The 26,660-nt window shown below is 35.6% G+C and overlaps 2 protein-coding genes, 1 long non-coding RNA gene and 1 pseudogene across 4 annotated transcripts; 1 reads left to right on the top strand and 3 right to left on the bottom strand.

The window, feature by feature from the left end:
- Positions 1–681: 681 nt before the first annotated feature.
- LOC120113825 (succinate dehydrogenase cytochrome b560 subunit-like) lies at positions 682–1,539 on the bottom strand. The gene is made up of 2 exons (XM_039134873.1): positions 1,333–1,539; positions 682–1,210 (listed from the first exon to the last, which is right to left on the bottom strand). Exons 1-2 carry the CDS (start codon positions 1,466–1,468, stop codon positions 696–698), a joined length of 651 nt encoding a protein of 216 aa, XP_038990804.1. The 5' UTR covers positions 1,469–1,539; the 3' UTR covers positions 682–695.
- A 3,777-nt stretch (positions 1,540–5,316) lies between these two features.
- On the top strand, positions 5,317–6,912 carry LOC120113625. Its single transcript, XR_005515329.1, has 3 exons — positions 5,317–5,439; positions 5,737–5,822; positions 6,860–6,912. It is a non-coding gene; the product is annotated as an uncharacterized LOC120113625 (long non-coding RNA).
- A 1,240-nt stretch (positions 6,913–8,152) lies between these two features.
- Positions 8,153–12,378, bottom strand: LOC120113826 (annotated as a pseudogene).
- Positions 12,379–23,683: 11,305 nt separating this feature from the next.
- Positions 23,684–26,268, bottom strand: LOC120113827 (phosphatidylinositol 4-kinase gamma 1-like). 2 transcript variants are annotated; one of them, XM_039134874.1, is made up of 2 exons: positions 26,187–26,268; positions 23,684–25,720 (listed from the first exon to the last, which is right to left on the bottom strand). In XM_039134874.1, exon 2 carries the CDS (start codon positions 25,618–25,620, stop codon positions 24,010–24,012), a length of 1,611 nt encoding a protein of 536 aa, XP_038990805.1. In that variant the 5' UTR covers positions 25,621–25,720; positions 26,187–26,268; the 3' UTR covers positions 23,684–24,009. The 2 variants fall into 2 exon arrangements, with proteins under 2 accessions (XP_038990805.1, XP_038990806.1); XM_039134875.1 differs by lacking the exon at positions 26,187–26,268 and adding an exon at positions 25,827–25,848.
- Positions 26,269–26,660: the final 392 nt, after the last annotated feature.

The raw sequence follows: 26,660 nt of genomic DNA on the forward strand, positions 1-26,660 counted from the left end.
AAAGACTATGAGCCATAATGTTTCATCTCCAATTAAATTAAAACTAATTCAGAGGAAAAATTAAAGAGGTTAAGTTCTGTTAAACTATCTCATGTTGGCATCATCGAGTGTCATAAATACAGAGCTCTTCTAAGCAATTTCACATATATTATGGGAAAGGATTACTGAAGACTTTCAGGGAAGAAAATCATGAACACAATTCAGAGGATATGAAGAATCGAAGTCTTCAAAGATCTGACAAGTCAGAGAAGATAAGGAATGTGTTATTTGACTCCAAATTTCAAATCCAATGCACTAGTTTAAAAAGTAGTGAATTTTCTTCTACCTTTATCCAGAGTATCAAGTGATAGGGGAAATAAATCTAGTAACCTTAAAGCTTTGAATCAAAGCTCTCAATACATTCCTACCATGTATCAAACAATCTAACATATGAGTTATGACTAGATCAACTAATTACTGGTCGAAGCTAGAAAATGCCTAAATGCCTTACCGATAGCAATCGTCCATCCTTTTATTTAGGACCCATTTTGATATGATCAGAAAAGATCTAAAGTGAAAAACAAAACTGTATAATATAAGAAGATATGGATTCGAGACATACTCGGTTGCTGTACACAGTACATAGCAATTCATAAACCGTGTCTGTCTGCAATAAAAACAGAGTTAACAAAAGGAAATGTCATGAAAAGAAAACCTCAAAACTTACAAAAGATAAACAGAATGCTAAAAACCATGTTCATTGAGATCACTAAATTAACAAGTTCAAAGAAGCTTTTAGCATTAACAGGCGAACACACATAATACGTATGATAGGACAGGGCTAAGGCAGAAACTGAGGCTGAAACTAAGAAAAGCTTTGCTGAATAAAAGAAGAATTGGTAGAAACTCGAATAGGTTAAGCAAACAGAACCCATTTTTAGAGAAAGAGGATAAGAAAACAAAAATACAGTGGTTAGGAAAGCCCCGGAGATTCTATTGGTGATTGAAAGTGTTGAATTAAGCTGTGGCTCGTAAATAGGAAGATGAGGAGATAACGGGCGAAGGATAATTTTTTGCTCGCCGGTTCCCCTCTTATTTGATTCTTTGACTTCGCCTTTCGCAATCGTTGCCATACCACGGGAAGTAGAGAAAAATGGGTTCTTCATTAACTGATCTCTCGTGTTCACGACTTGGCTCGGGCTCCTTGTTGGAGAGAGAGGATCAAACACGTCTGCAACACGAAAAATGGAAGAGCCAAAATAAGCATCAATTTTAGATAATCAGAAGAAAGAAAGGGAAAAAACGAAAGAACTCTCGATGAGAAACAGATCCGTGGACGACTGAAACCGTTACCCTCGCGCATGGCGTTTGTGCCGGAGACTCTGGAGATGGACGGAGCGGTGACAATTGAGCGGACCATGCGGAAGGAGCTTGGGAGGATGTTCGATGACGATGAGACGAGCCTCTTGAGAGCTAGAGAAGAAGCCATAGCTGCTGATAGCTAGACAGAAAGTTCCCAAAATTTGGTTGGAGGTTTTGCCTATTAAGGATGGGTAAAATAATATACATGATAGGAAGCGGGTATTAATGGGCCGAATTTAGTCCCCATTTATATGCATTACATTAATTCTATAAAATCTCTTGTTTTGAAGTATGAATTTTAAATCTTATTTATTTATTTAAATAATGAATTTTAAATCTTATTTATTTAAATAACTAATTTCAATTTATTTTTATTGATCTAAATTAGTTCCATTCTATATTAGTTCAAAGAAGCTTTTAGCTTTAACGTGGTTTTGAAGGTTCAACGGCAACACACATTCGTTTATTCAATAAGAAAAAAAAAAGCATTAACAGGCGAAACACAAAGAATATTTTTAAAATAAATAAAAATAAATTCGTATACTCTAATTTGTGTTTTTGGCATCTCAAGGAAGCAAAAAAAAAAATTATTTAGTAGTTGATTGAGTTTACATTCTTTAGTGTGATTATTCAAACTCTTATAAGATAATTATATTGTGCATATATCATTTAAGTCAAGATTAAAAATTTAAAACTCAAAGAATATAAAGATTGAAATTAATTAAATTAAAGCTAATCACAAATTAAATAGCATTGTCCTATTTCTTTCCGTTCTTATACCTAGTTTAAAGATTATATCATTAGTCCAAACATAATCGTAGGGGATTATTGTAGGTTTAAAATTTATATGTGCAAAATAGATGTTGGTGCAATTAGGATTTCCTACTGTGTTCAGTTATAGGTTTTAGTGAGAAATGGAGACAATTGATTCATTCATCACCACTGTTTGGTACCAAGTAATTATGAATGGCAGTCCTTTTGAATCCTTTATGTCCAAGCATGGGTTACATCATTGTATTTCTTTCTAATGTGTCAGAATGTGCTTCTGTTCATGATACTCAAAGCTGGAAGGGAACAATCAATGCAAGCTGTTGGTGTTGCCCGTAAGAATCCACCGCTTTCTCATTTGCTATTCGCAGATCAAACAGCTCCTGACCATAGTTACAGGAAGCTGCATATGTGTAATTGGACGAAACTGTGTGAGCCTGTCGATAAAAGTGGTTTAGGCACTAAGAAGAAGCACGGAGGCTGCTCGGCGCTCGCAGCCCCTGAAAATTGAACTTAACCCACTTTGCATTCTAAATACTGCAACAAAAGTGAGATGATTCTTGGATCCGGAAAGGTATATTGATCTGCAAATAAGGAATGGATATCCTGGTTGGGGTTGGTCCAACATGTCAGAAATCAACTGGCTGAACATTGGCTTCAGGAGCTGCAATCCAGAGGGTTCTCCTTCTCCACTACTGGTGGTAAGGATAGATTGATTTGGAAACTCAATCCTAATGGTAAATTTTCAGTTAAATCTGCAGGATGAAGGATGACAGTGATTAACTGGAAGGCTCTTTGGAGGTTCAAAATCCTTCACAATTATCAGACTCCATATGAATATCACTGTGCATGAAGGGATCCTGCAGGCAAGTTGCTGGCAAGATTGTCATACATTGGGAACTGGAACCTGTTATGGTTGATATTCATCAACTTCAATCCAGTTGTGCGTTAGGTTTCGGTAGCTTCATCGTTATATTTCTTTTTCTTTTTCAATTTCATTATTTTAACCAATTCTTTGATTCTTTCGTTATGTTGACCGATTTACCTTCCTAAATGTATAATTTCAAATAGGTTTCGGAGATAATCATTTATTCCCATGACAACTCTGGCCTTTATCTTCTTATTTTTCCTCTATAGCTTTTAGAATACGATAAATTACGTGTTTAGTAATTATACTATTAGTTTTGGTCGTTTTAGTATTTAAAATTTCAATTTTTTCAAAATCATACCTAACATTTAGTTTTTATTTCATTTTAGTACCCGTTATTAAAAACTTAACGTGTTTGCTACCTAAATGATCAGTTTGGGTCTGCTTTAGTACTTAAACTTTCGTTTTTTTTTTCAAAACTTAAGTATGGTTTAGGTACTAAATGATTTTGGTATCTAAACTTTCAATTTTTTCAATACTTAAGTTTTGGTACTAAAAATGAAACAAAACTAAACTTTAGGTATGATTTTGAAAAATTTAAAAGTTTAAGTACTAAAATTAATCAAAATTAATAGTTTAGATACTAAATGTATAATTTTCTCTTTAAAATATTATTTTACCCATTTTTTAAGGTGAAAACTGATAATTTTATCCTAAAAATATATGAACAACTCGCCTTATAGTAAGGCGAAAGCACGTCACATAAGAATTAAGAAGTCCTTTCGAAGGTGTGTCATACAAAACACGTCTTCTGTGTACGTGGCGACGATTTAGGTCCAAATGAAAAAAAAAGTAAAAAACATTAAAAAAAGTTTTAAAGTAGAACATCTATAAATTAATTCTCGATAAATTAATAATCTCTAAAATAATATTTTTTTTTTGGTCCCAACTTGAACCTAAGGTCTAAATTAATAATTTTGATAAATTAATAAGATAATAATTTTTTTAAAGACCCTTATATAAATTTATGATTATTCAAAATTATAAATTAATAACTCTATAAAATTACAAATATAACTATGATAACTTAGTGAAATATGATTTTATTGTTGTTTGATTCTTCTTAAAATTCAAATCTAATTGTATTTCATATTTAGTTTTCCTTACTGCATTCAAAAGTTTCGGTGTTGTTTTCTCATACTGCAACAAAAATTGTGAAGAGTTGTTGTTATGAGTACTTCTTTCCATGTAATTGGTTGCAAAGGCATTGTATCATCTTCAATTTCATCCTTAATAGGATGTTCAATAACACTAACTACGATTTCTTCTAAACTTTGGTTGCAAACGCATTGTATCATCTTCAGTTGTTACCGAAAGGGATTCATATGATCGCTTGAGTGTGTTTAATATTGAACCTTGAGTAACTTTTAAATGAAAATTTTCATCAATCCATTGTTGAAAATCTTTTTGAGTCCATGTAGGATGATCTCTCTTATACTCACATAGTGCTTTACGTATTTGATCTGTCATGGTTTTTTTTGGACTTTTTTAGATGTGAAGCCATGGTTTGTTGGTTTTGATTTATATTGACTAATTAGGAATAATTAACTATATAAAGGACCATCTAGCTCAGTTGATAGAGCACAAGATTCTTAACCTTGAGGTCGTGGGATCGAGTCCCATGGAGGGCATTTTATAATTTGGAGGTCTCCTACGGAAGCTGCTCTCAACCTAGTGTTGGGGGCATCCTACTATCTTACCTCCCCCCTTACCCCATTATATATGGGAACAATGGACAACCATTTATATAGTTATTGATTTTATTACCATACATCATATATGAACTTACATTAAGTTTTAATTAGTACTACGTACTACAATGAACTTTATTTTTGTAGGAATGTGTATTATATTTAAATAGTCACATTGTATATGAACATTATTCAATTTGTCAGTACAATGTAGATGTTTTATTCAGGAAGAATAATATAGAATCATTAGTCAATACATTGTAGTTCCTTTTCTCAACTGCCTTTATTTTTTCTCTTTCATTTTATACTCTGAAAGTATTATTCTTAAGGGTTATCGTGAGTGTCGATAAACCCATGCCAATCCCTTTTTCTCCTCTTGTTTACTCTTTTTCATTTTGAAATATTTTCTTCTCTATTTTTTGTTTAGATAAATTTGTAATTATATTTTCGTTTTCTTGAAGGAAGTTACTTATCTCGACATCTGTTCAACCCTTCTCGAAGATTCGTTTACGTTGAGGGATATAATACTCTTTACGTCGGTAAGATTTAAAAGGGGTCAAAAGTATGATATGCGATTGTTTTCTTTTCCCCTTTTCCCATCGAGTCATTCGCTAGACTAATTTCTCTTGTTCATTTTTATTTTGCAGGTTCAAAGGCTCTTCTCCTCAGTTAATAATACATCGACTTCTCTCGAATGATCTGGTGACTCTGGTAAATCCTTATTCGATTTCTTAAAACAATATTTTTTAGATTTTGTAATTTCTCATCGGAGTCGTCGTTGAAGATTTTGACGTGATTTTTATTATCACTCGGTGACTAGTTCATAACATTTTATTGATATTTTTTGATGTATACGGTGTTGTTTCTTAATTAGCATGAAGGTTTTAAACAAATCTGATATCTTTTTTGGGGGAAAATTATCTTCCATAAATTAAATTGATTTTAAGTTTATTTTTTTAGTTCTCTTTAATTAATGATCTTACTATGATTAAATCTTATTCCTTACAGATGAAAAAATCTCTTTTGATCTTGGAGCTCTCTCAAAAAAAGGAACTACTACCTAAAGGACTAAGAAAAAACAAGATGATCTTGCGGTAACTTTTGTCTTTACTTTGAATGTGTTTTCTTTATAAATATATTGTTTATGTCTAATTTTTCAGAAATGTTAAAATATAATTAAAAAATAATTAAAATTAGTTGTAACTGAAAATCTTATTAAGATTGTAACTTTTTAAATTAAATAGAATAATATTTTTATAATAAAAAATATTATTCTATTTAATTTTATTTTCAATTATAAACCCTAAATCAAATTAGACATAATTTTTAGTTAGATATGTGCAGTAAGGTTGTGTTGATTTTTTTTGGGGGGTTACAAAGGTTGTATTGTTTTTAGTTATTCTATTGATGACGTATCGACCCCAAATTGTGTTGTGGGACCATAATCTGATTTTTCTGATATTTGTGTGTAGTGAATATTATTTTCATGATACAAAATTAAGTCAAGATAGAGTAATTAAAGAAAAGGTTAATGGTGGTTTCTATGTTCAAAATAACATAAATGTGAATATATTGAGTAATATTACAATGATGGTTATATTAAATAATAGTTTACGTTTTTATTTGAATAACAATAATAATGAAATTTAATTTCAAAAAGCAAGAAAACAAATTGATTAAAACAAGACGTCTGTAAAAGGAAAAAAATAATAAATAAAAAAAGGAAAGTTGAAATTGTGTGGAAATAAATAAATTATGTGGGCAAAAAGGAAAAAGGGAATAAAAAAGAATACAAGGCAAGGGGTGAAGAACCTTGGAACACACAACACTCCTTCATATTTCCAAAACCGGCAACTTGCAAAAATGCATGTTCCGTTTCTGATCTCTCTCTCTCTCATCCCATTCATTCACTGAACCCAACCCCTTCTTCTCTCCTTTTTTTCATTCGGTATATATCGTTGTTTTTGAATTGAGTTTTGCTTCTTACCTACAAAGCAACATAAATTGTGAGATACAAAACAGAAAGATGATGGATTGCTGACATAACCCAAATCCCTTCCTTTTTTTCACTTTTCGTAATACCATCCTTATCTTCCGTACTCATTTTGTTTAAAATTTGTTGCTGCTGTAGAGATTGAGATCAGATACACCCTCTTTGTTTGCTCCTTTCTGCTGTTTAAGGTGCGCCTGTGTTCTCTCATCTTTTCCGTTGAATGTAGATGAATGAAAAAAATCCCATCTTTTCTTCTTCTTGTTGTTGATTCTCTCCAAGTAGCTAGATCTTATTTCTGGATACTTGTTTTCTTTTCTGGATCTCATTTCTTTGTTTTTGTTTTTGCCCAAATTACGGGACCCCGATGTAATAGTTGTTTCTAATTCACTTAAATTGTTCATTTTTATTTACTTAATTCGGATCAAGATGATTTGTAGAATGGTTCAATTACCTTAACGATGTTCATCACGTCATTCCCATAGCTTCTGTTTGAATTTTGACTGGTGCATTGTCTTGAATCGCATTGTGCGATAAAGCATCCTACCCAGTGGTTTAAAAGTTGGATTTTCGCCGCTACTTTTTGTCATTTCCGATTCTACATCGAGATCTTGTATATAATTGGGTTTCAAAGAGGGAACATTACAATATTTGGGGATTGCGTGCAGGTGTCTGAAATGAAAACGAGAGCAGCGGGGAAAGTTCCAGTGACGGTGGTTGAGAGAAGAAAGGGTGAATATGATGGTGGGAGAAAATCAATACAGGAGAGATACTTCGGGTTGGAATCACTGCTGCTGCTGATATGTCTAACAGCATCTTTGCTCATCCTTCCCTTGATACTGCCGCCGTTGCCTCCTCCACCTTTCATGCTCTTACTGCTTCCCATTGCCATTCTAACCGTCTTAATGCTACTGGCTTTCATGCCTTCCAACGTCAGGGATATAACTCTGTAAATCCTCCTTTTTATCTTATAATTTTCTTCTTTTATTTTTAGAAGTTCTCAATAAAATTTAGAAAATATGAGAGAATTCTCACTTGCCTAGTTACATTCTTGTGAGACCAAGTCCAACTACTTCACTTCTTACATCATAATGCTCATTGCCCCACACCACTGTCAATAATGAAACATGGTTTAAATTATATTTTGATTTTGACAACGGAATTGGACACTTTAAAAATATAACTTACAATTTACTCCGGTTTTTGTACAAGTTAAAGCCATACCAAATGGAATTAGGCAAGAAATATTTTATTTAGAAAATAATATTTGAAGAAATTAAATCAAATGGAGTGGATAATAAAGTGTGAATTTGCTTTGTGTTCAAATCTGGATTTATAATAATATAAAAATATCTTATAGAAATATTTTCCTAAAAATAATAAAAGGGAAAAGTGAAAATTTTCCTAGAATTACAGAAAATATATGTATATATATCGAAAATGGGTCTTACATTATAGATGAACAACATACAGCCCCACGAGATTATGATATGGGTGCCATAGAAGAAGCGCAGCTGGGCAACTTCGTACATTAAACCAAATCACACGATGTATGGAAATTTGACAAACTCATAAACTTTGTGACGTACCAATTGCTAAAACAGTAATTATTAGATGCACGTGGCACAGGGATGGATGCTATAGGGTAAAGATCTAGCAGATAAAATTTACTTGTAGCTAACCCACACTGGCAGCACGAACCAAAAATGAAGGGAGGTGATGCTCCAAAATACCTAAAAGCTCTCTGCATTGATTTACCTCTTCTGATGCACCACCTTCGAGTATTCGAACAGCTTCAACAAGCTGCCCCCTCAGTCTTTGTGATAACAGACGACCTCAATACACTCCCTGTACAGTGGCATGTATGCAATTCCCACCCTCAAAGGGCCTGGTAGATCCCTTAAGCATATTGGAGATTCCCCCCTCTTCAAAATCAGCATTAGCTTCGTATAATGTTTTTGCCCTTGCTTTAATCCATCAAAGAAAGCTGCCTCTGACCAGTGCTCCTGAACAAATGCCCTCAGATCGGGAGCAACAGCCTCATCATCGGACTTAGCAATGCTGTCTGCAACAGCGTAAGTAGCAGCAGGATCACCTAAGAAGTCAGATTGGAGAAGAAATGCAACACCATCAAGAGACCCACCACTTCTTTCACCCGCTGCCTTGAGAATTTCGATGCTCAGTGCCGTTAGGACATGCTTAGGAACATGGGGGAGGAGATATGCAGCTACACCAACTTGGCTGCTGGAAGTAGCAGCAGTAAGGGCCAGACATAGCTCCATGTCTCGACAACCTCTTTTAACAAACCACTGGACAACCTGCATGCAGCCTCTTTCAGCTGCTCTCATTAAAGGTCCCAAAAACGCCATGGCATTACCCTCTTCCACTAGACACTCCATTGTTCCAATCTTGCAGTAATGTGAAGCAAAACCCAAGGCAAGATCAACATCAACATCCAAGCTATTCAGTTGGGCGATCTAGGCCAGACAAATACCACATAGCCCAACAAAGATAATTAAGGAACTGTTAGTGTACAGTACAATAATAATAACAATAATAATATTTCTCCTCTTAAAAAAGAAAAAACAAAAAAGCCCCTTTCTTATAGCAAAAGAAGTGAAAACACACGCGACTTTCCATGGTTACAAGAAAAGGTAAAAATCAGATTAGGGTGTGATTCTAGCTTTGGTTTCTCAATTTGAGTTTTCCACGCAATCTGTCAGCCTTACTCATGTCTAAACAGGAAAAGTCAATACATTTTAACACAGGAGCATTCCCATTCACTTGCATGTTTTTTCAATCTAAATGCTTGGGATTCCCTCACCACATTTAGCAGGAAGAGAGAAAAAATAGCAAACCTTACACAGTTTAACAATAAAAAGGAACGCTATGACATAACTAGATCAGACTATATTTAAGGGATTTAGACTACCATTTCATTACCCTGATATCTCCCAAATGAAATTACCTTACATGCAAGAACCCTGAATAATTCTATAACTACATGTAACTAGGGTTGTAAATGAGACGAGAGAGATCGTGAGCTACTTGAGCTTGACTTGATCAAAGTTAGATAAATACTCGACTCGAATAGACTCAACTCAAGCTCGTACTCAACTCAAGTTCTTAACGAGCCTAAACGAACTACTTGATATTTGACTCAAAAAGCTCATGAGCAATTCAAAAAAATTAATATATTAATTTTTTTTTTTAAATTAAATTATTAATAATATTAACATTTGTGTTGATTTTTTTTAAATGCAGTATTAGATTTTTATGTACTTAAGGTCCAAGTTTGAGTTCGAATTTGAGCTTCAACCGAGTTAAGTTTAAAAAATTTCATTGATTTCAAGCTTTTTTGAGCTTCAATTCGTGGTTGAGTTTGAGTCGAACTCGAAAATTTTAGGCTTGCAAGCTTTCGAGCCGAATCGAGCTCCATTTTAAATTTTTTGAGTCGAGTCGAGCTCAACAGTACTCCTTTACAGCCCTACATGTAACCATATCTAAAGTGTGTAGAGTGATATTTTCTTCAAAAAGAAGCAAGAAACTTGTACTTTATAATGGATAAGATAAATTGTGAAAATCAAACACCAAGTAGAATGAGATTTTATTCACTTCAAAGACTGGAGGACAAATTTCCCAACATATCAATGCTATGTGTACAGCATGCACTATTTTTTTCACCCAACCTCTCACATAACAGCACCTTGGTAAATGTCAATGCATTTTCAACAAATAATGAAGAAATTGCACATAAGTATCTTGAAAATGTTGGCAGTAAATGAGTAAAAGTACAAATTCAACTCCAAAGAAATAATACCCACCTGCAATAAAATGCGGACAAGTTCTGTACTGCCAAACCGAGAGGCTTCAAGGAAACACTGGTTAACATTGTCCGCACCCCCCTCCACCAACATATCCAACAATCCTTGGATAACTGTGGCTGAGATCCCAGAAGCCCAACCAGCATCAAATGAGCTAGAGAACAGAGTAAGAGGAAAGCAAGCTGCATCAAATGCTTCTGTAAAATCCTTTCCTGTAAGTTGGTTACCAGCAAGATCTAGGAATGTCTTAAATGCAGTTAACTGAAGTTGGATTTCAATAGCTGAGCAATGATTCACTCTATCGTTGTTCCCCTGAAGCCGGGAATGGGAACCTATACATTTCAAAGCCCATTCAGTGAACTTTTGGACCTTGGCACCAGCTTCTGCCTTCAAGATCTCATCCCCATGGCATTCTTGGAGTCTCTCATGCAACCTAATGAGAACCAAAACAAAAAATTAGCACATACACAAGAATAACCAGTTAGGCAAGGTCTTCTACAAAAATGTGGAAAAAGCAACAGTAAACTCCATTTTTGACATGTCCCATGCATTTCTTACAGAAGGCACTCACAAAGTGTGTCATATGGCATGAGGAAATAATTCAAGCAGTAACTTTTACAAATTTCACTTCTTTCCAGAAATTGCGAAATCAATGACAAGGAATGATAGCCTGACACCAACAGGGTTTTTCCTCGTGACAACGCTGTGTTTCAAGATGAATTAAAAGAAGCAATTATTATCCATCCACAAATCAAAAGAAACAGCTTGTTTACCTCTGAGCCATCACAGTTACAGTGTCTGCAAGACTCATCATGCGACTCTGGCAAGCTGAGACACAAGAAGCAAGAAATGAAGTCCGGAGAGCGGCTCTAGTAAAGTCATAAGCACCATTAGCAATGATCTTCTTAATCAACTCGGTAATCCCATACAACTCCTGCTGGGTGCCCAAAAACCAGATAGCATCCAATGTGACACACAATGCATCATTTAGAGTCTGTGGATCTGTTGACAAGATTAAACTCTCAGCAAACTCCCAATCATGGGAACTCACGGCTCCCTGAAATAATTGACCCAACTCAATCCTGTATTGTCGGCTGACTTTCTTGTCATGCACGGATTTCTCCTTCTGACAGAACTCTGTGTCTTTTGTAGCTACCCTAGATTTGTTTTTCTTCAGACTACAACTACAACTACCAGACGTTGATGGCTCTTTACTTACAAGGGGTGTCTCGGCTGAGAAAACCACACTACTTGCCTCGCCTTTTTCCAGTCGAAAGCCTTGAATTCCACTGTTTGATTGTCCCGTTTCAGTTTCCTCAGTATCCATTCCAGTAAACCAAGGGTCCTCTAAGTGCACGTTTCCACTCCCCACAACAATTTCTCTCCTTTTTTCCATTATATACACTATCAGTTCAGCAAATCCTCATCAACAAAAAAAAGTCAGAAATGAAGCTAATGCTTAAGTTTCAACCCTCAAGACAAAAGAAAGGGATCCGTCCTCAAAAGGCATCAAACTGTCAGAAAAAAGTTGAAGAGAATGTATCCTCAAAAACCTAGATGAGTGCCTCTTGCAGCAAAATAAATTGAAATTTCGTATGCATAATGACAATAATTTTGTAGTGGCCAGTCCCTTAATCCGATGGAAAAAGCAAGCTCAAATACCAGAATTATTCAAAGATCAAACCCCAATTCCCAAAACACTAAAAAGGAAAAAAAGGAAACCCATAAGACATAAAAGGGAGAGAATGCCCAAAGCAACAGCAACACTTCCCAAAAAGATCAAAAGGATTCAATATCAAAAGAAAGGAACAGAAAAAAAAAATCATAAAAGTAGCAACATATACGGGGAAGACCAAATCTAGCGCAGAGGAGTATCAAAAATCATAAAATGGGTGCACGTGTTCCAGCCGTAGAAAACCCTAAAAACCTTGTTCGTCTCAAACTATCCCAGCGAAATATGAGAGATCCAAGGCCAAGCCTAGAACAAGAAAATCCAAATTCGATAAATATAATCCGATCTAATCAGAGAAAGAAGAAGAAGGATCACGATGAAAAGGAAATTCAGATAATTTAAGCATACAAAAGGATGAGTTTGATCGGTAGGGAAAAAAAACTAGAAATGAAAGAAAAAAGAAAAAGAAAATAAGAAAGGGAACCTGAGTTATAGAATGAGAGACGGAGAGAACCCTCTCCGGCGCTGGAGGTGTATGGTTTGGAAGATTATTATTAGATATCAAAAATGGAAGAAATTAAAATTAAGATTGGTGAGTGAGTAAATATAGAACTTAAAGACGGACAAGCCCCCCGCTCCGCCGCTGTTATATGGCTTTCAGAATCTTAGATACCAACTTCAATTTGCTGCCTCTGCTTGTCCTCTCTCTCTCTCTCTCTCTCTCTTTCTCTCTCTCGTATTCTCTTCAGCTACCACGTATAAAAGGAAAAAGGTAATTATTTTTTAAATAAAGTTTAAGTAATAACATACTAACAATACCGGCGTTTTTTTGAAAAATTATTTTTTTAATTTAATATTTTTGATCAGGTACCGATAAGGTTATGTTTTTTGATCTAACACCCTTTGCAGTAAGGAGTGCTCCTACATGGCGCTATACGCTGATTTGGTATAAAAGGAAAAATGTAATTATTTTTTAAATAAAGTTTAAGTAATAATAGACTAATAATATCGACGTTTTTTCGAAAAATTATTTTTTTAATTTAATATTTTTGATCAGGTACCGGTAATATTATATTTCTTGATCTAACACCCTTTGCAGTAAGGCGTACCCCTACATGGCGCTATACGCTGATTTGACACTACGTGGGGTAAGACGCGTCCTCTGAGGCGTGTCTTATGCTGACATGAATACACGTGTGTATGACGCAGGGCAGGGGCCGCGCTATTCAATTATCTCAATTATCAAACATACATAATGCAAGGCGCGATGGCGCGGTGCAAGGACCGCGCCTTTCATTATTTTTCCAAACTTCTCGGCTTTAAGGCATCCTCTCTCGACTATAAATAGTCGTTTCCCGTAAACTCTCTCACCAATAATCATTTGAATCAGTAAATAAAATCCAAAAATCATCTTATATTTGATTCAGAAGTTTGCTCGATCTTTCGTTATAAGGTAATTTGGTTATAATATTTATTTTATAATTATATATGATTATTTGAAAAAATATTACACTAATTGTTTTCAATTAATTTCTGTGTTTGTAGAATTATAAAGTAGGAGAATACATCGACATATTTTTGCGGTGCAGGTAATAATATAAAATTATATTATTTAAATTATTTACGTTTATGTGTAAAAAAAAATTATTCTATTATATTTTTTTGGCATATATTATTTATTTAATTAGGTTTTTTTCAGTTGTTGTTTTTTTTTGCATTGTTGCACTTTTAAACTCTAAGAATGACGCGACTTTCAGCTATTGTTTATTATGATGGAGAAATTCGAGAAGATGAAACTGACGTTGTTTTCGTATCAAATGAGCGTGTTAAAATATCATTCAAGAGAAACATAACTCTTGAGGAGCTGATAACAAAGATTTCGAGGAAGGTTCATGTTGAAAGTAGTAGAAGAATGTCGTCGTTACAGTACAGATTTCCAACATCATTGTTGTCATTAATTTATACAACGTTCAAACTATCGAACAATGATGATGTTGAAATGATGGATGATTCTCAAAGTAATTATTCAGACGGCGATATTGAGATGTATGCAAAGTTTGTTCAAGTGCGTGTTGTTCGGGGTCAGCCATTAAGCTCACACTATGGGCTGGCTGAACAAGTTGATCAAGTTGACAGCCCGACTATAGTAATGTGTAATGATTTTAATGTCATAATGGGAAATCCACATCATGGTGTCGGCACATCAACTTCAATGGGGAGACATTAATCCGCAACTCTTTACGATATGTACCGAGATGGGTCCACGAATAATCCGTATGGCAATATCGCGTCCAGTTCAAGGGGAATGCATTCATCTGCAAATTTCTTTGACCTTAATATGGAGATGCCATCGACGCAACAATCTGTGCAGTTTCCATTTGACACGATGACTTCAAGCTCCAGGGGAGGTATTCGTCTGTGAGCTTTTTCAATCTCAATCCAGATATGCCTTCTAGTTCAAGGGGAAAGCGTGCCAGTAGTAGGTTCTTCGATCTAAATGTGGAGAGCATGGAGGAACTATCATCTCCACCAGAAGAACCGCTTCGTGAGCCTGGTGCGGATGGTGCTGAGACTGGACTATTCATTCACCCATAATCACTGTAATTCAACTCCGATGGTGATGATGATGTAGATGAAGTTCCAGCAAATGTGGCATAAACTGACCCTCCAGCACACATGTATGAAGCTGATTATGATGCAATGTATGGGGCCAGAATTTGCGGATATGTCTCATCTCGGTGACTATGGATATTATTCATCAATAAATAATGGTGAGTTATCTTTCGGTATGGAGTTTTCAAGCAAGGAAGAAGCGATGATGGATATAAAAAATAACAATATCCGTAATTCTGTTCAGTCCAAAGTCGACCGCTCCACGACCGAAAAATATGTATACTATTGTGCCCGACGCGAAAACGGATGCAATTGGATGGTTCGCGTATCGAAGAGGAAGAGGAAAAACAACATATGGGAACTAACAGTATATAACGGTCCTCACACATGTTGTGCTGGAGGGGTCAACCAACCCAAGATCATCCCAACTTGGATTCTAATTGATATGCCAAGCCATCATGCCCATAGTAAAAGCAAGCTCTCATATAGCTGTTGCAGTGTTGATTTTAGCTATACAATCGCAGTATGGGTACAATGTCTCATATAAAAAAGCTTGGTTGGCAAAACAAAATGCCATTGTTAAACTTCATGGCAAATGGGATGCATCTTACAGCGAACTTCCATGTTGGTTTAGGCTGGTGCGGACATTGAATCCTAGGACAATTGTGGACTTCGAAACCTCCTATGCATACCATAATGATCGAGTTCTACGCAATCGATGCCAATTCTATCGGGTTTTTTGGACTTACCCACAGTGCGTTAGTGCTATCAAATACTGCAAGCATGTGGTCCAGATCGACGAGACTTTCTTATCAACGGGACTTTCTTGTATGGAAAATACAAGAAAGTTTTATTATTGGCAGTTGTCCAAGATGGCAATCGCAACATTCTTCCAGTTGCTTTTGCTCTTGTCGAAGGAGAAGATACAGATTCTTGGGCTTTTTTCCTCCGAAACTTACGTGCACATGTTATCACAAGGGAGAAAATCTGTGTCATTTCAGATCACGGAGCTGGGATCAAAGCATCAATGGAGTCTTTGGGTCCAATGTGGCAACCACCCTTTGTCCAACATATGTATTATCTCCGACACATTGTTGCGAACTACCATGGAAGGTACAAGAAGAATGATGAGTGTCAATTAATTGTGCGCATGGTAAGTGAAAGCAAGTTAGTAAGTTATACATTTTTTATCATTTTAATTTTGCAAAGAAATCAAGTTATTAAGTTATACATTTTTGATCAGGTTACGAACTACTTCCTCGAACGTTTGAATCAATGCTTTAAGATTTGCAGGCGAAGAACGAGGAAGGATACGATTACATCAGCCTCATCGATAAAGAAATGTGGATGAAAGCATATGATGGTGGATATCGATATGGACACATAACGACCAACTTGGCTGAGGCAATCAATTCAACCTTAAAGGGTGCACGCCACTTACCTGTAGCGGATTTTGTAAAAATTATATATTTTCGTTTGGGGATGCTTTTTGCAAAGCTCGGGTGGCAAGCTGAAACTTGGATGCAATACGGTCATGTCTATCACCCTAGATTAGTTGCAGATATACAGAAAAAATTACTACATCAAATGGAATGTCTGTAACAAGCTTCTCTAGAAGTCATGAAATGTTTCGTGTCACATAGTTGTCGCAACCTCTTCAAGGGATTGAAGCTGTGTCATTAAGAGAAAATATAAGGGACAGAACGTGCGACTGCAGGTTTTTTCAAGCTCTGAAGTATACATGCTCTCATGTGATAGCAGCTTGCTCGCATACACGTCAAGACTATAACCGTTTTGTGGATCCCGTATACCTACTATATGAAGTTTTTAAGGTATACGAATTTGAGTTTCCCCCATAGGTAATGACAAAGACCCTGATGAGGTTCAAGATTGGCTTCCGATTGTACCAAATATGAGTTTATTGAGGGAGCGTGGTCATTCAAAATCCAATTGAATTCATTGCGATATGGATATTCGAGAAAGATCTAGACAAGACAGAAGATGTGGGCATTGTAGAAACCTAGGACACACTAGAAAAACATGTCCACTTCTGTTGTCATCAAGTAACAATTGATGAGGAAATAATGTAGTTGTTTATCAAATAATAATTCTTGTACTTTACTTTGCATTTACTTCAAGTTAATGTTATTCGATAATCGCTGATGAAGATTAAAAAAACGATACAATTATACGAGATTAGACGTTGGCGTTATATTAATGAATAATTGATATTAACGATAAAATAAGTATTAAATGATAAATGATAACCAAATCACAATAACTTATATTAAATGATAAATTAACAAAGTAAGTATTAAATGATAAATAAAAAAATTACAATAAAAAAGTCCAATAAACAACTACAATAAAAAAGTACTAAATACAAGTATAAAAAAATAAAATCTATTGATGTCTGTGACGCGAATGTGTTCCGCAGGGCGGTGGCTGTCGGTCTCGAGGAGGATTTCTTCGTATCACTGGTTGTGACTCCTCGCTTTCATCATCATCACCATCATCGTCTCCGTCATCGTCGTCCTTAGCAGCTACATTTTGTTGATGAGGAGCTGATAACGATGAAGCACCTCCATAGAATAAGGACCCTCGAGGTGTATGACTGACTATCTGACCGGCCTGCGAAAACTGGGAAAACTCATAAAACCCAGACATCGCTAAGTGTGAAAACTGTACAGGAGGTGTCTGTGCTGCGGCCATTGGTGATGAGGCTGAACCCGCCAATGTGAGCATATAAACCCTAAGTTAGATCTGCAAACATAGACCCATAATAGCCTCTAGGATGGGTCATATAACTCTGTGACGGTGGCGACGACGGGGTCATAAAACCAGGTGAAGGCGGCGGTGGCAACATCTGGTAATGGAAAGGCGGTGGAGGCATCATATATAGCTGCGGTATGTAAGCTGGTGGATATGGTAGATGTTGTGAATGTCATGCTGGTGCAGTTGAGGATGAACCGGAAGTATCTGCTCTCCGTCCACGAGTCGGGGGACGATGGTGCTGTGTCGGTGAACGTCTCTGTCGACGTCGCAGAAAGGTCTGCCATCGTGCATCCACGGGAAGTAGAAACAATTTCCCGTTACTGTTGAACCACTCGTAATAACCATCAGCAACCATCAAGAGGTCAAGTAAAATGGGCTATCTACGGGGAAGGCGCCGATGTCGATCCTCCCACAACACGACCCACGCATGATACCTCACCAGCCAATCTGTATCTGTCTTGCTGCGTCTATCTGTGCTATACAACTCGTCCATATTGCGAGGTGCTTCCAGAATTGGTTGAAAACAACCAAATTGCCAGAGCACACTATCAGTGGAGTGTCACTCGACGGTCGCATAACATATCAAAGGGACTATCGCCATCCAAGCATCTGATGGTCCCCTCAACTCAGGTGGGATCACCGCCCTCACATCATCAGTAGAATATGACACTCATTCAAACTAAAACAAATATATATAATTTTTATCAAAATAATAATCTAATTATATAACTATAATCTAAAATTGATTTTTAAACATTAAAATTCATACTTGTGTGCCAGCCTTCTGATCGATTAACACCCTAATTTTTTTCTAAATCATCATGTGGCTCCTGATGATTTTTCCTATCAGTAGACCACCCATTAAAGAAAAATAATTTCTTATTCACTTTATAAAATTATTAATATACAAAATCAGTTTTATAATTACCTTAGGAGTAGCGGAAATACGAATGGGTTCTTGACAACGGGACATAAAAAGGGCAATCGATACCATGCTCAAGACTGCAGCAGCAGGAGACATCCGCCGATAGCATTACGCCTGTAATCAATGGCTCGACACATCTCCCTGTACAGGCAAGCCAAAACTGCCAAGCCCCAACTGAGTGATCCGACAAGATGAAAGTCGCCAAGATATTGCAACCACATACAGTGAACTTGGTTACGCGATTTGTCCGGCATCAGTAACCCTCCTATCATCTGCAGTATGCATACTCGTGTATACTGTTTAACTTCATCGTCAGACGCGTCCTCGCTCAACTCCCGGAAATTGGCATATAACCAATTTAACGGTATCCGTCCACCGTTAAAATTTTTCGGGACACGTCCTAGACTAACCCTACACAAAGTAGTCCAAGAACCGGAAGCTATCACTGATATCACACCTCCATCCACCGGAAGCCCCAGATGCATAGAAATATCCTCAAGCGTGATCGTGCACTCTCCACACAGAAGATGGAATGTGTAGGTCTCCGGCCTCCACCGCTCTACTAAGACAGAAATAAGGTCTGGTTCTATCTTACAATGACCCTGATATCTACCTAGGTGATCAAATCCAGCCTATATTAAATACGGCATTACACGAGTAGGTATAACTAACTTAAGATTCCTAATAAAAGGATATAATATACGGTCTCTCTCCTAAAATATAAATAATTGCACAAATTAATTTTTAAACTAATAATCATGCATTAAATTAATTAATTAATTAAATTAAAACATTAAAATGTTACCGTATCAGCAAAGTGTCGAGATATATGATTTCCATCCAACCAAAGTAGACCACCTTCCATTTTATATCTGCAAAAAAAAATTAATTAAATAAAATATTAAACAATTAAAATAATTAAATAAATTACTAAAAAATACTAAATATAATAAAATATACCTTAATAAGAGAATATAAGAGTATTTGAGAGAAGTTGAGAGGATTTGGTGTGATGAAAGTAATTGAGAATGGGGGTATTTATAGGGAGGGATGGGTGTGAACAGGCGGAGGTAGGTTGGTAATTAAGGGTATAGCGCGGGACAGGGGCTGCGCCTTTCTGACGCGTGTCAGAATCACAGGTAAGGCGCGACCCCTTACTGCAAAAGGTGTTAGATCGAAAAATATACTCTGACCGGTGCCTGATCAGGAATATTAAATTAAAAAGATGATTTTTCGGAAAAAACGCCAACAATACATATATATCTTTATTTTTTTTAATTCTGAGATAAGAAAATTCAATTATTTTTATTCTTTATAAAATTAAATTATATTTTAATTTATGTAAATTAAAAATATTTTTATTTAATTCAATTATTATTTACTTTGAGATTAAGTATTTAATTTTTTTTTGTTAAAAATTAAGTAATTTTAAAAAGATTTTGTTAATAAAAGTATAATAGCAAATAAAAATACAACATTATTAATGAGAGTCTTTGCAACAAAAAAAAATATTTTATATATTTTTTCTTGTTTTTTAATTTTTAAAAACTATACATTTATACCACGTTTTCCTCTGTCTTTTATGACATGTTTTCTATGTCTTTTGGCATAACTGATCAAGATGGTGCTCATTGTTATGATGTTGAATATTATATGCTTTGGATCTTCGAATTGGATTTAGATACATGATTTGTGATCGTAGATAGTTTTCTCACATCACTTGATTCTGATTTGCGATTTTTCGATTATCTTTCAATAACTTGATTCCCTCTTGTGGTTTATTTGTCGATACAATCAGATTTGATCGTATCTACCTTTTATTCGAGTCTATTTGATTAGGTTTTTAACCTTTTCCTCATATAGTTCTTGTGATAGTTTCTTGTGTTCATAGTTATAAGAAAATGTTCTTATTATGTGTTTTAGTTTACGATTACGATTGTAAACTTTCATTGTAATTTGAATATTTTTCTAATTTTAATGAAACAAGTGGCTTCTATCTTATAAGAAAACTTGTATGCTAGTGTAAGTCATAGATCCGATAACTCTTTAAGAAATACATTTAAAATTTGTAATATCCAAACCATCGATTTGATTAAAGAAGTAATTTTATTAAATTAATAAAAATACATAAAAATTAATTATTGAATGTATCATTATATCAATTTTATTAATTGTCACGTTAATTCTTTACCAAATATTAAATATAAACGACTTAATTGATATTATTAAAATAACTAAGTACTTTGATTGACAAAATTAAAATATGAATAGTCATATTAAAATCACCCATAATTAAATGAGCATAGGTATAATTTACCCGTAAAAATTATAACTAGCTATTTTGAGAATGACACCTTTTCTTGAAAAGGTAAAACTATGAAAAATTAATTATTGTTCTACTTTAAATTTTATTATATGTGAAATATATTTAGGTTTATTTCAATTTAAGTCCGAAGACATTCTTTATAAGTGGTTGTTATAATTCTGTTTTTTTAAATGATATAAAATAAAATTTTAATAAATTTTAAAGAATGAAATGAAAACTTGAATTGAATTCTGGCCAAAAGATTATTACTTTGGAAAACCAAACAACTTGCGAAACCACCCTATAGTACTTCCCTACAGGCATATACTAAAACAGCAAATATTGTTCTCTGTAAAGGTGAAAACGTAGGAGTTGTTGGAGGATCGAATAAAAATCCATGTCAATTGAAACTTTTGATATTAAAACATGTCATTCCACCCACTTTCACCCATAGTTTAGTATACATATAAGAAAACAACATTTGCACTCTGATCTATTCACGAAATTATCTAGCCATTTTATTAGAAGCGTCCATTATGTAAGTGGTATAAAAATGAGCAGAATGACTTCTTTCACAATTGGGAATCATCACTACAAGTCATTCAACACATTATATTTATTGCTTATAGCAAGAACCTGGCTCTAAGGGGGCAGCTTGGCCGCTTCCGGCTAAGGGAGCAGCAGCAACTCCTCTTTTATTCAGTAAACACCTGAAGTGTGCCAAGCTTCCAGTTACGTCTCTTGGATTCTTAGCCAGCTTGTCATAAGGTGTCCATAGTCGCTCTGCAATTCAGATCGAGACGAGAAGGAGAAAGAAGAATGTGGTCGCTAATGGGATGAAAACTCAAAATCAAGAAAATACTTCAGTTTTTAATTTAGGTCACCATATCATTTAGATCAACGTAGGTTCATGCTTATGCTTCTGTCTATATTTAGCTTAATATCAGCAGCACTTAAGTTAAAGCCAGATCAAAATGGCATATCAAAGATTTTGCTGCTCGGGTTATCTTTCATACTAAGAGCCAAGGATGACAGTTACTGTTAAATATTAGGCATCAATTAACAATTCCTTCTAAACTGGAAGCTAATAATGCCATCAGTGAGGATGAAACACAGTTAGATATTCATGCAAACCTTAATGTTATCTGGTAAACTTCATAACCTGTTTCTGGACCAACAAAAATAGCATGTTGAAGGTGTTTCATGATTTTACTTTCTATAACGAGACACTCATGATACTTTGCATCATATATGGCATAACATGCATGTAATCTAATATTAATATACTATATTTCTGCCCTTTCTAAGATAAAACACAGAAATGCACAAAATCAATGCACTTTGAATTGTAAGAATTATAAAAAAAATGACGGTTTTTATCCCATTAAACAATTGTTTCAAGAAGGAAAATTGGACATGATTTCTAAAAGACCCTTCGAGCTTAGAAACAAGCAGCCAACACAGTACTTAAAATTGAAAGTATAAAAATGATCAGCACCTTATTGTCTTCATACACCACTGTAGCTGGGATTTCTTTGTTCATGATTTTGTCGAATCTGAAATAAGAAAGAAAAATTGGAAGAGGAAGATGGGAAGGAGAATTAGAAGGGGAAAAGTAAGGTTGGACTGACATGGTAGGAGAATCAGAGAGAGCAGCGGCGAGCGCTGTTTCTTTCTCAAAAGCCACGAGTGAAAATCCCGGAGTCAAATGAGAACTCAATACTAACAGTCGGCTCTTCTTTATATCATCACTCATTTATTAATACAATCTCTAACTCTAGTCTCTTCCATTTTTGGGCATATGCCGTTCTCTTTTTTTTCCCTCGCGCTTTCTCCTCATCATTCTTGCATTTTTAGGTTAACTGCATATTTAACCCCCAAAGTTACTCATTCTCTCGTTTTGATATTGATTAGAGAACGTTGGTAGGTGCTTTACTAAAAAAAAAAGAGAGAGAACATGGCATACAATAAAGCTTAAAAGACCTAAAACAAAATAATTTAACCTATTAAAAATAAAATTAAAAATAAAACCTTTTTCTTCGTCGTAGATAAGCTTAATAAAAAAATTCCCTTTAAATTACTTTGATATCTTTTTATTGATTAAAAGATTATTATATATCAAGACTTTTTTTTATGAAAAATGATGAAGTGGTTTTCAGTCATGGAAAGAGTTAAGCTTTTCGTGATTATTAAATGCATCTGCTATCGAAAGTTGTTAGTTCCAGCACTGTATTAGGAGTGCCATCCATCTAGGATCGATCTGTGTAATTTTATAGTCATTTCATCGTTATCATATAAGTCATTCCACTTACCCCTCTCACTCTGAACCAAAATCAACACACAACAAAGTTTTGAGTTAATATCTTTAATAATCAACCTCTTTTTTAGTACTCTTCGCTTGTGTATGTAATTTAGTGAAAATTAATCTTGAGTTATTTTTTAATATCATCTTCTTTGAGGAGGGGACAAGCAATGGTGAAGGAATAGAGTGTGGGGGAGAATATTAAATGTTTCAAGAGTGAATTAGTAGGTAATGAGTCTGTCTAGATATACTACAAGATTGATTTATAAGTTTTTTAGCATAAAAAATACGCCTCGTCTATAAAAGGTGTGCGCTTTCACTTTATGTCTTAGGCCTAGACTTCAAGAACCCTTTGTATCTCAGTACTTCTTACGCCTTTTAAAATTAAGATATTTGCAACATTCGGCTTGATAAAAGCATGCCTTTTTACTGTCCTTTAACTAGTTTCCTTTAAGACTTGGTCATTTGGTTAATGCCTTCTTTCCAAACTTCTTAAGTTGAGAGAAGAAAGCGTTTATAAGTGAACAAAAATAATAAAATAAATGCAAGAAATAGAAAATGTTTTGCGTCTGCATTGCAACACAACAAGGGTCTGTTCAAGGGAAATTGACCCTCTACAAATTATGTACAGTGCGAAAGGGGGAGAAAATAACAAGGCAAATAAATTAAAGTTTAAAGGACGGCTGTCTGCCAATCACTTTGTTTTACGATCCATATGTACCCTAATTAACTATATGTAACACACGTACAAATGCAAGGTGTAGTTATATTCCTACACTACGACTCATTTATAAGAGCAAATATCAATTTAATGTACAATAATTTGTTCATATTAGTTAGTAGGATACTCTTTCGTACTACCTTTCAGACATCGTTCAGAAATTGCAAGAAGTTCCCAATTTTAGTTTGTTGGAGTCCTCAAATGCTTGAGGCAAGAGCTTCTCAAAACACTTCAGGAACATCTCCCATTCAGCTTCACTCATATCCCCCAAATACGTACCTCCATTTTCATGGTTATTCTTTTGCACTACGAAACTCATGCTGTCATTGTAGCTATAAGTGTTTCCTGCAGAGTATTCTGTATTAAATCTGCTGTTGTAATTGTCATTTAACGAAGCCACACCACGCAATGCTGGCATCGATCTTGTGGTCAAAAGTTCCAAAGGTTTTGGTGACTTAGCCAAATTCAAAGGGCGTCGGAAGAGCTTGGGAAGATCGGCGACTTCATTGAAGATGTCTTCGATTTCGTTGTCGAATAGAAAAATTCCAGTGTCAACCTCAAATTTATCATAGCTGTTGTCTATATCATCCTCAACTTCCGAAGTTTTAATGAATACATTTGTCTTAGCTTTTGTGCAAATTGCCTCTATCATACTTGGTCTTTCTTCACCACCCCGAATCTCCCGAGTCACCATTGCACCTATGTCCGCAAGACAAAGGCCAGCACTAGCAGCTTGCTTCAAGAAAACGGTGCAAAGGATCATGACTCGTATGGAGGACTCCCTCAACGATGGAAGCTCCGTCCGCAAAAGTTCTGCATCTTTATTTGGATTGAGATTCAGAATGTACTTGGTCTCTGAATCCGAAAAAGGAACCAATGCTTGAGGCCAATGCAACCATTCAAAGTATGGATCATCGAGGAACTCTGGTAGGCAAAGACCGTGATCTATGGGCACAAGCTCAGCTGCCCCGGCAGCATAATTTTTACGTTGGTCCTTTTTCTTGACAAGAATATTTCCTGCATGCCGGTCTAGATTCAGGATTCTTAAGTCAAATATCCCAATTCTATGAACTGAAGCCACTGAGAAACCAGCAGGCCCCAACTCTCCTGCATCAAAGTCATGAGAGACGAAATTTTGTATGGAGGCAATCTTATAAGGTGTGGCAGAGATAGCGGTTGCTTCATTGACATGAAATGCAACATGAGAGATTTTCACAAGAGCTGTTGCAGGAACACCAGCAAACTCATCATGGTCGAGGAGATAAGCTGCCAACTCACGAATGCCAGTTTCATCTACACGTATTGTACGTTGTGTACCTGGCTGTCCCAACATCGATCCCGCACAACCATTCAGGTTATTGGAACCCAAGGGTTCTTCATCAATGGGCTTTACAACAGCTATAGTTTCACCACTACGATTATGTAAGAAGTAGGCACCACCGAGCCCGTTGGAGGCAGGTATAGGTACTTCCCCAGAGGCCATGGCCATGGCCACCTCAACAACAAGGGCACTGATCCTCGGGGCTCTTTGGCCCCTTATAATCTCAACCCTGGGATGATGGGTGTCAAACTCTTCCTTCACATTAGTAGCAAAGGAAAGGCAAGGCGTGGAGAAACTACGATGGAGAAACTTCAAAGAGTGAGCAAGGTCTTTGTGGCCATGTTCAAGAATGTTGTACTCAAGTTGGGTGAAGGATTGGAGTTTGCATCTTTGAGACCTACTGAACGGTTTGAATCCATGATGTCGATCAACGACTACCGCCATTCTGAAGAAACTGGTACACGGCAGTTAATCATACCAAGGTCAGAGCTAGCTATTCCCAGAAAGGATTATTAGTCTTTCCTATGAGACCGGTCATCATGATCTGCAAATTCAAAGTTTTTTTTGTTAGTATATAAACATGAATTTTGATATCGGAAGTGAAATATCAAAATGGAATTTAGACTTGATTAGATTATATTGCATCCGACCAACAAGGGGCGGCTTCATTTGGACTAGCTGCCACAACTGTTGCAACTTCATTTTTAACCATAGTTCGCTTTGTTCTAAAATTCATTCAAAACAATTTCCACAAACGTTTATAATTAACCCATTCTTAAACCTTAAAACTGTAGGCATAAACTAAAGTGTCCTTCGGTCTAGACATATTGGATCATAACAACAAAAAAAAATATGATTATTATATATATACACATGTTACATAGAAGAAAAAATATTTTATTCATATTTTTAAATTTCATAGATAAGATTAAAAAATTCTTAATCCGGTTTTTTTAATGTAACCAATGTATAGAAGACGAACACTAAAAAGAATTTATAACAATACACGCTCCCTAATCAAATTCATGTGGTGTATGATTCATTTGCATACTACCGCAGAAACCAGATTCGCATTTATATTCATATTTCTTGTTTACCGTAATGACTTAAAAACAATGATCCAGTAAAATCAAACTTGAAATTGAGAGTAAAAAAAGGCGGCAAGTCAGGAATCGAAACATAGAATCAGACCTGTAAATCAGCCCCTCGCTCCTCCACTCATAAATCGCCGCAACGCTCTGTACAAATTTAGAGAGAGAAAAAGGATCACAGATAATCCCTCCGTAAAAAGAGTCGAAAACTTTTGGATTAAAATCATTTAATTCAATGAAATGAACAAAAAAGGAGAGAAAGAGAGACCCCGAACACTGATTAAGGCATTCAGGGAAGAATAGCAGCAGGAGCGGGAGAGAACCTAACAGTCACCGGGAAATAGTATTTCCTGAAGACCTCACTGCCACTCCCCTCTTTGTTTGTTTCTTGAT

The sequence above is a fragment of the Hibiscus syriacus genome, unplaced genomic scaffold, assembly GCF_006381635.1.
Source record: "Hibiscus syriacus cultivar Baekdansim isolate YM2019G1 unplaced genomic scaffold, ASM638163v2 tig00110213_pilon, whole genome shotgun sequence".
In the NCBI taxonomy this organism is placed as follows: Eukaryota; Viridiplantae; Streptophyta; class Magnoliopsida; order Malvales; family Malvaceae; genus Hibiscus; species Hibiscus syriacus.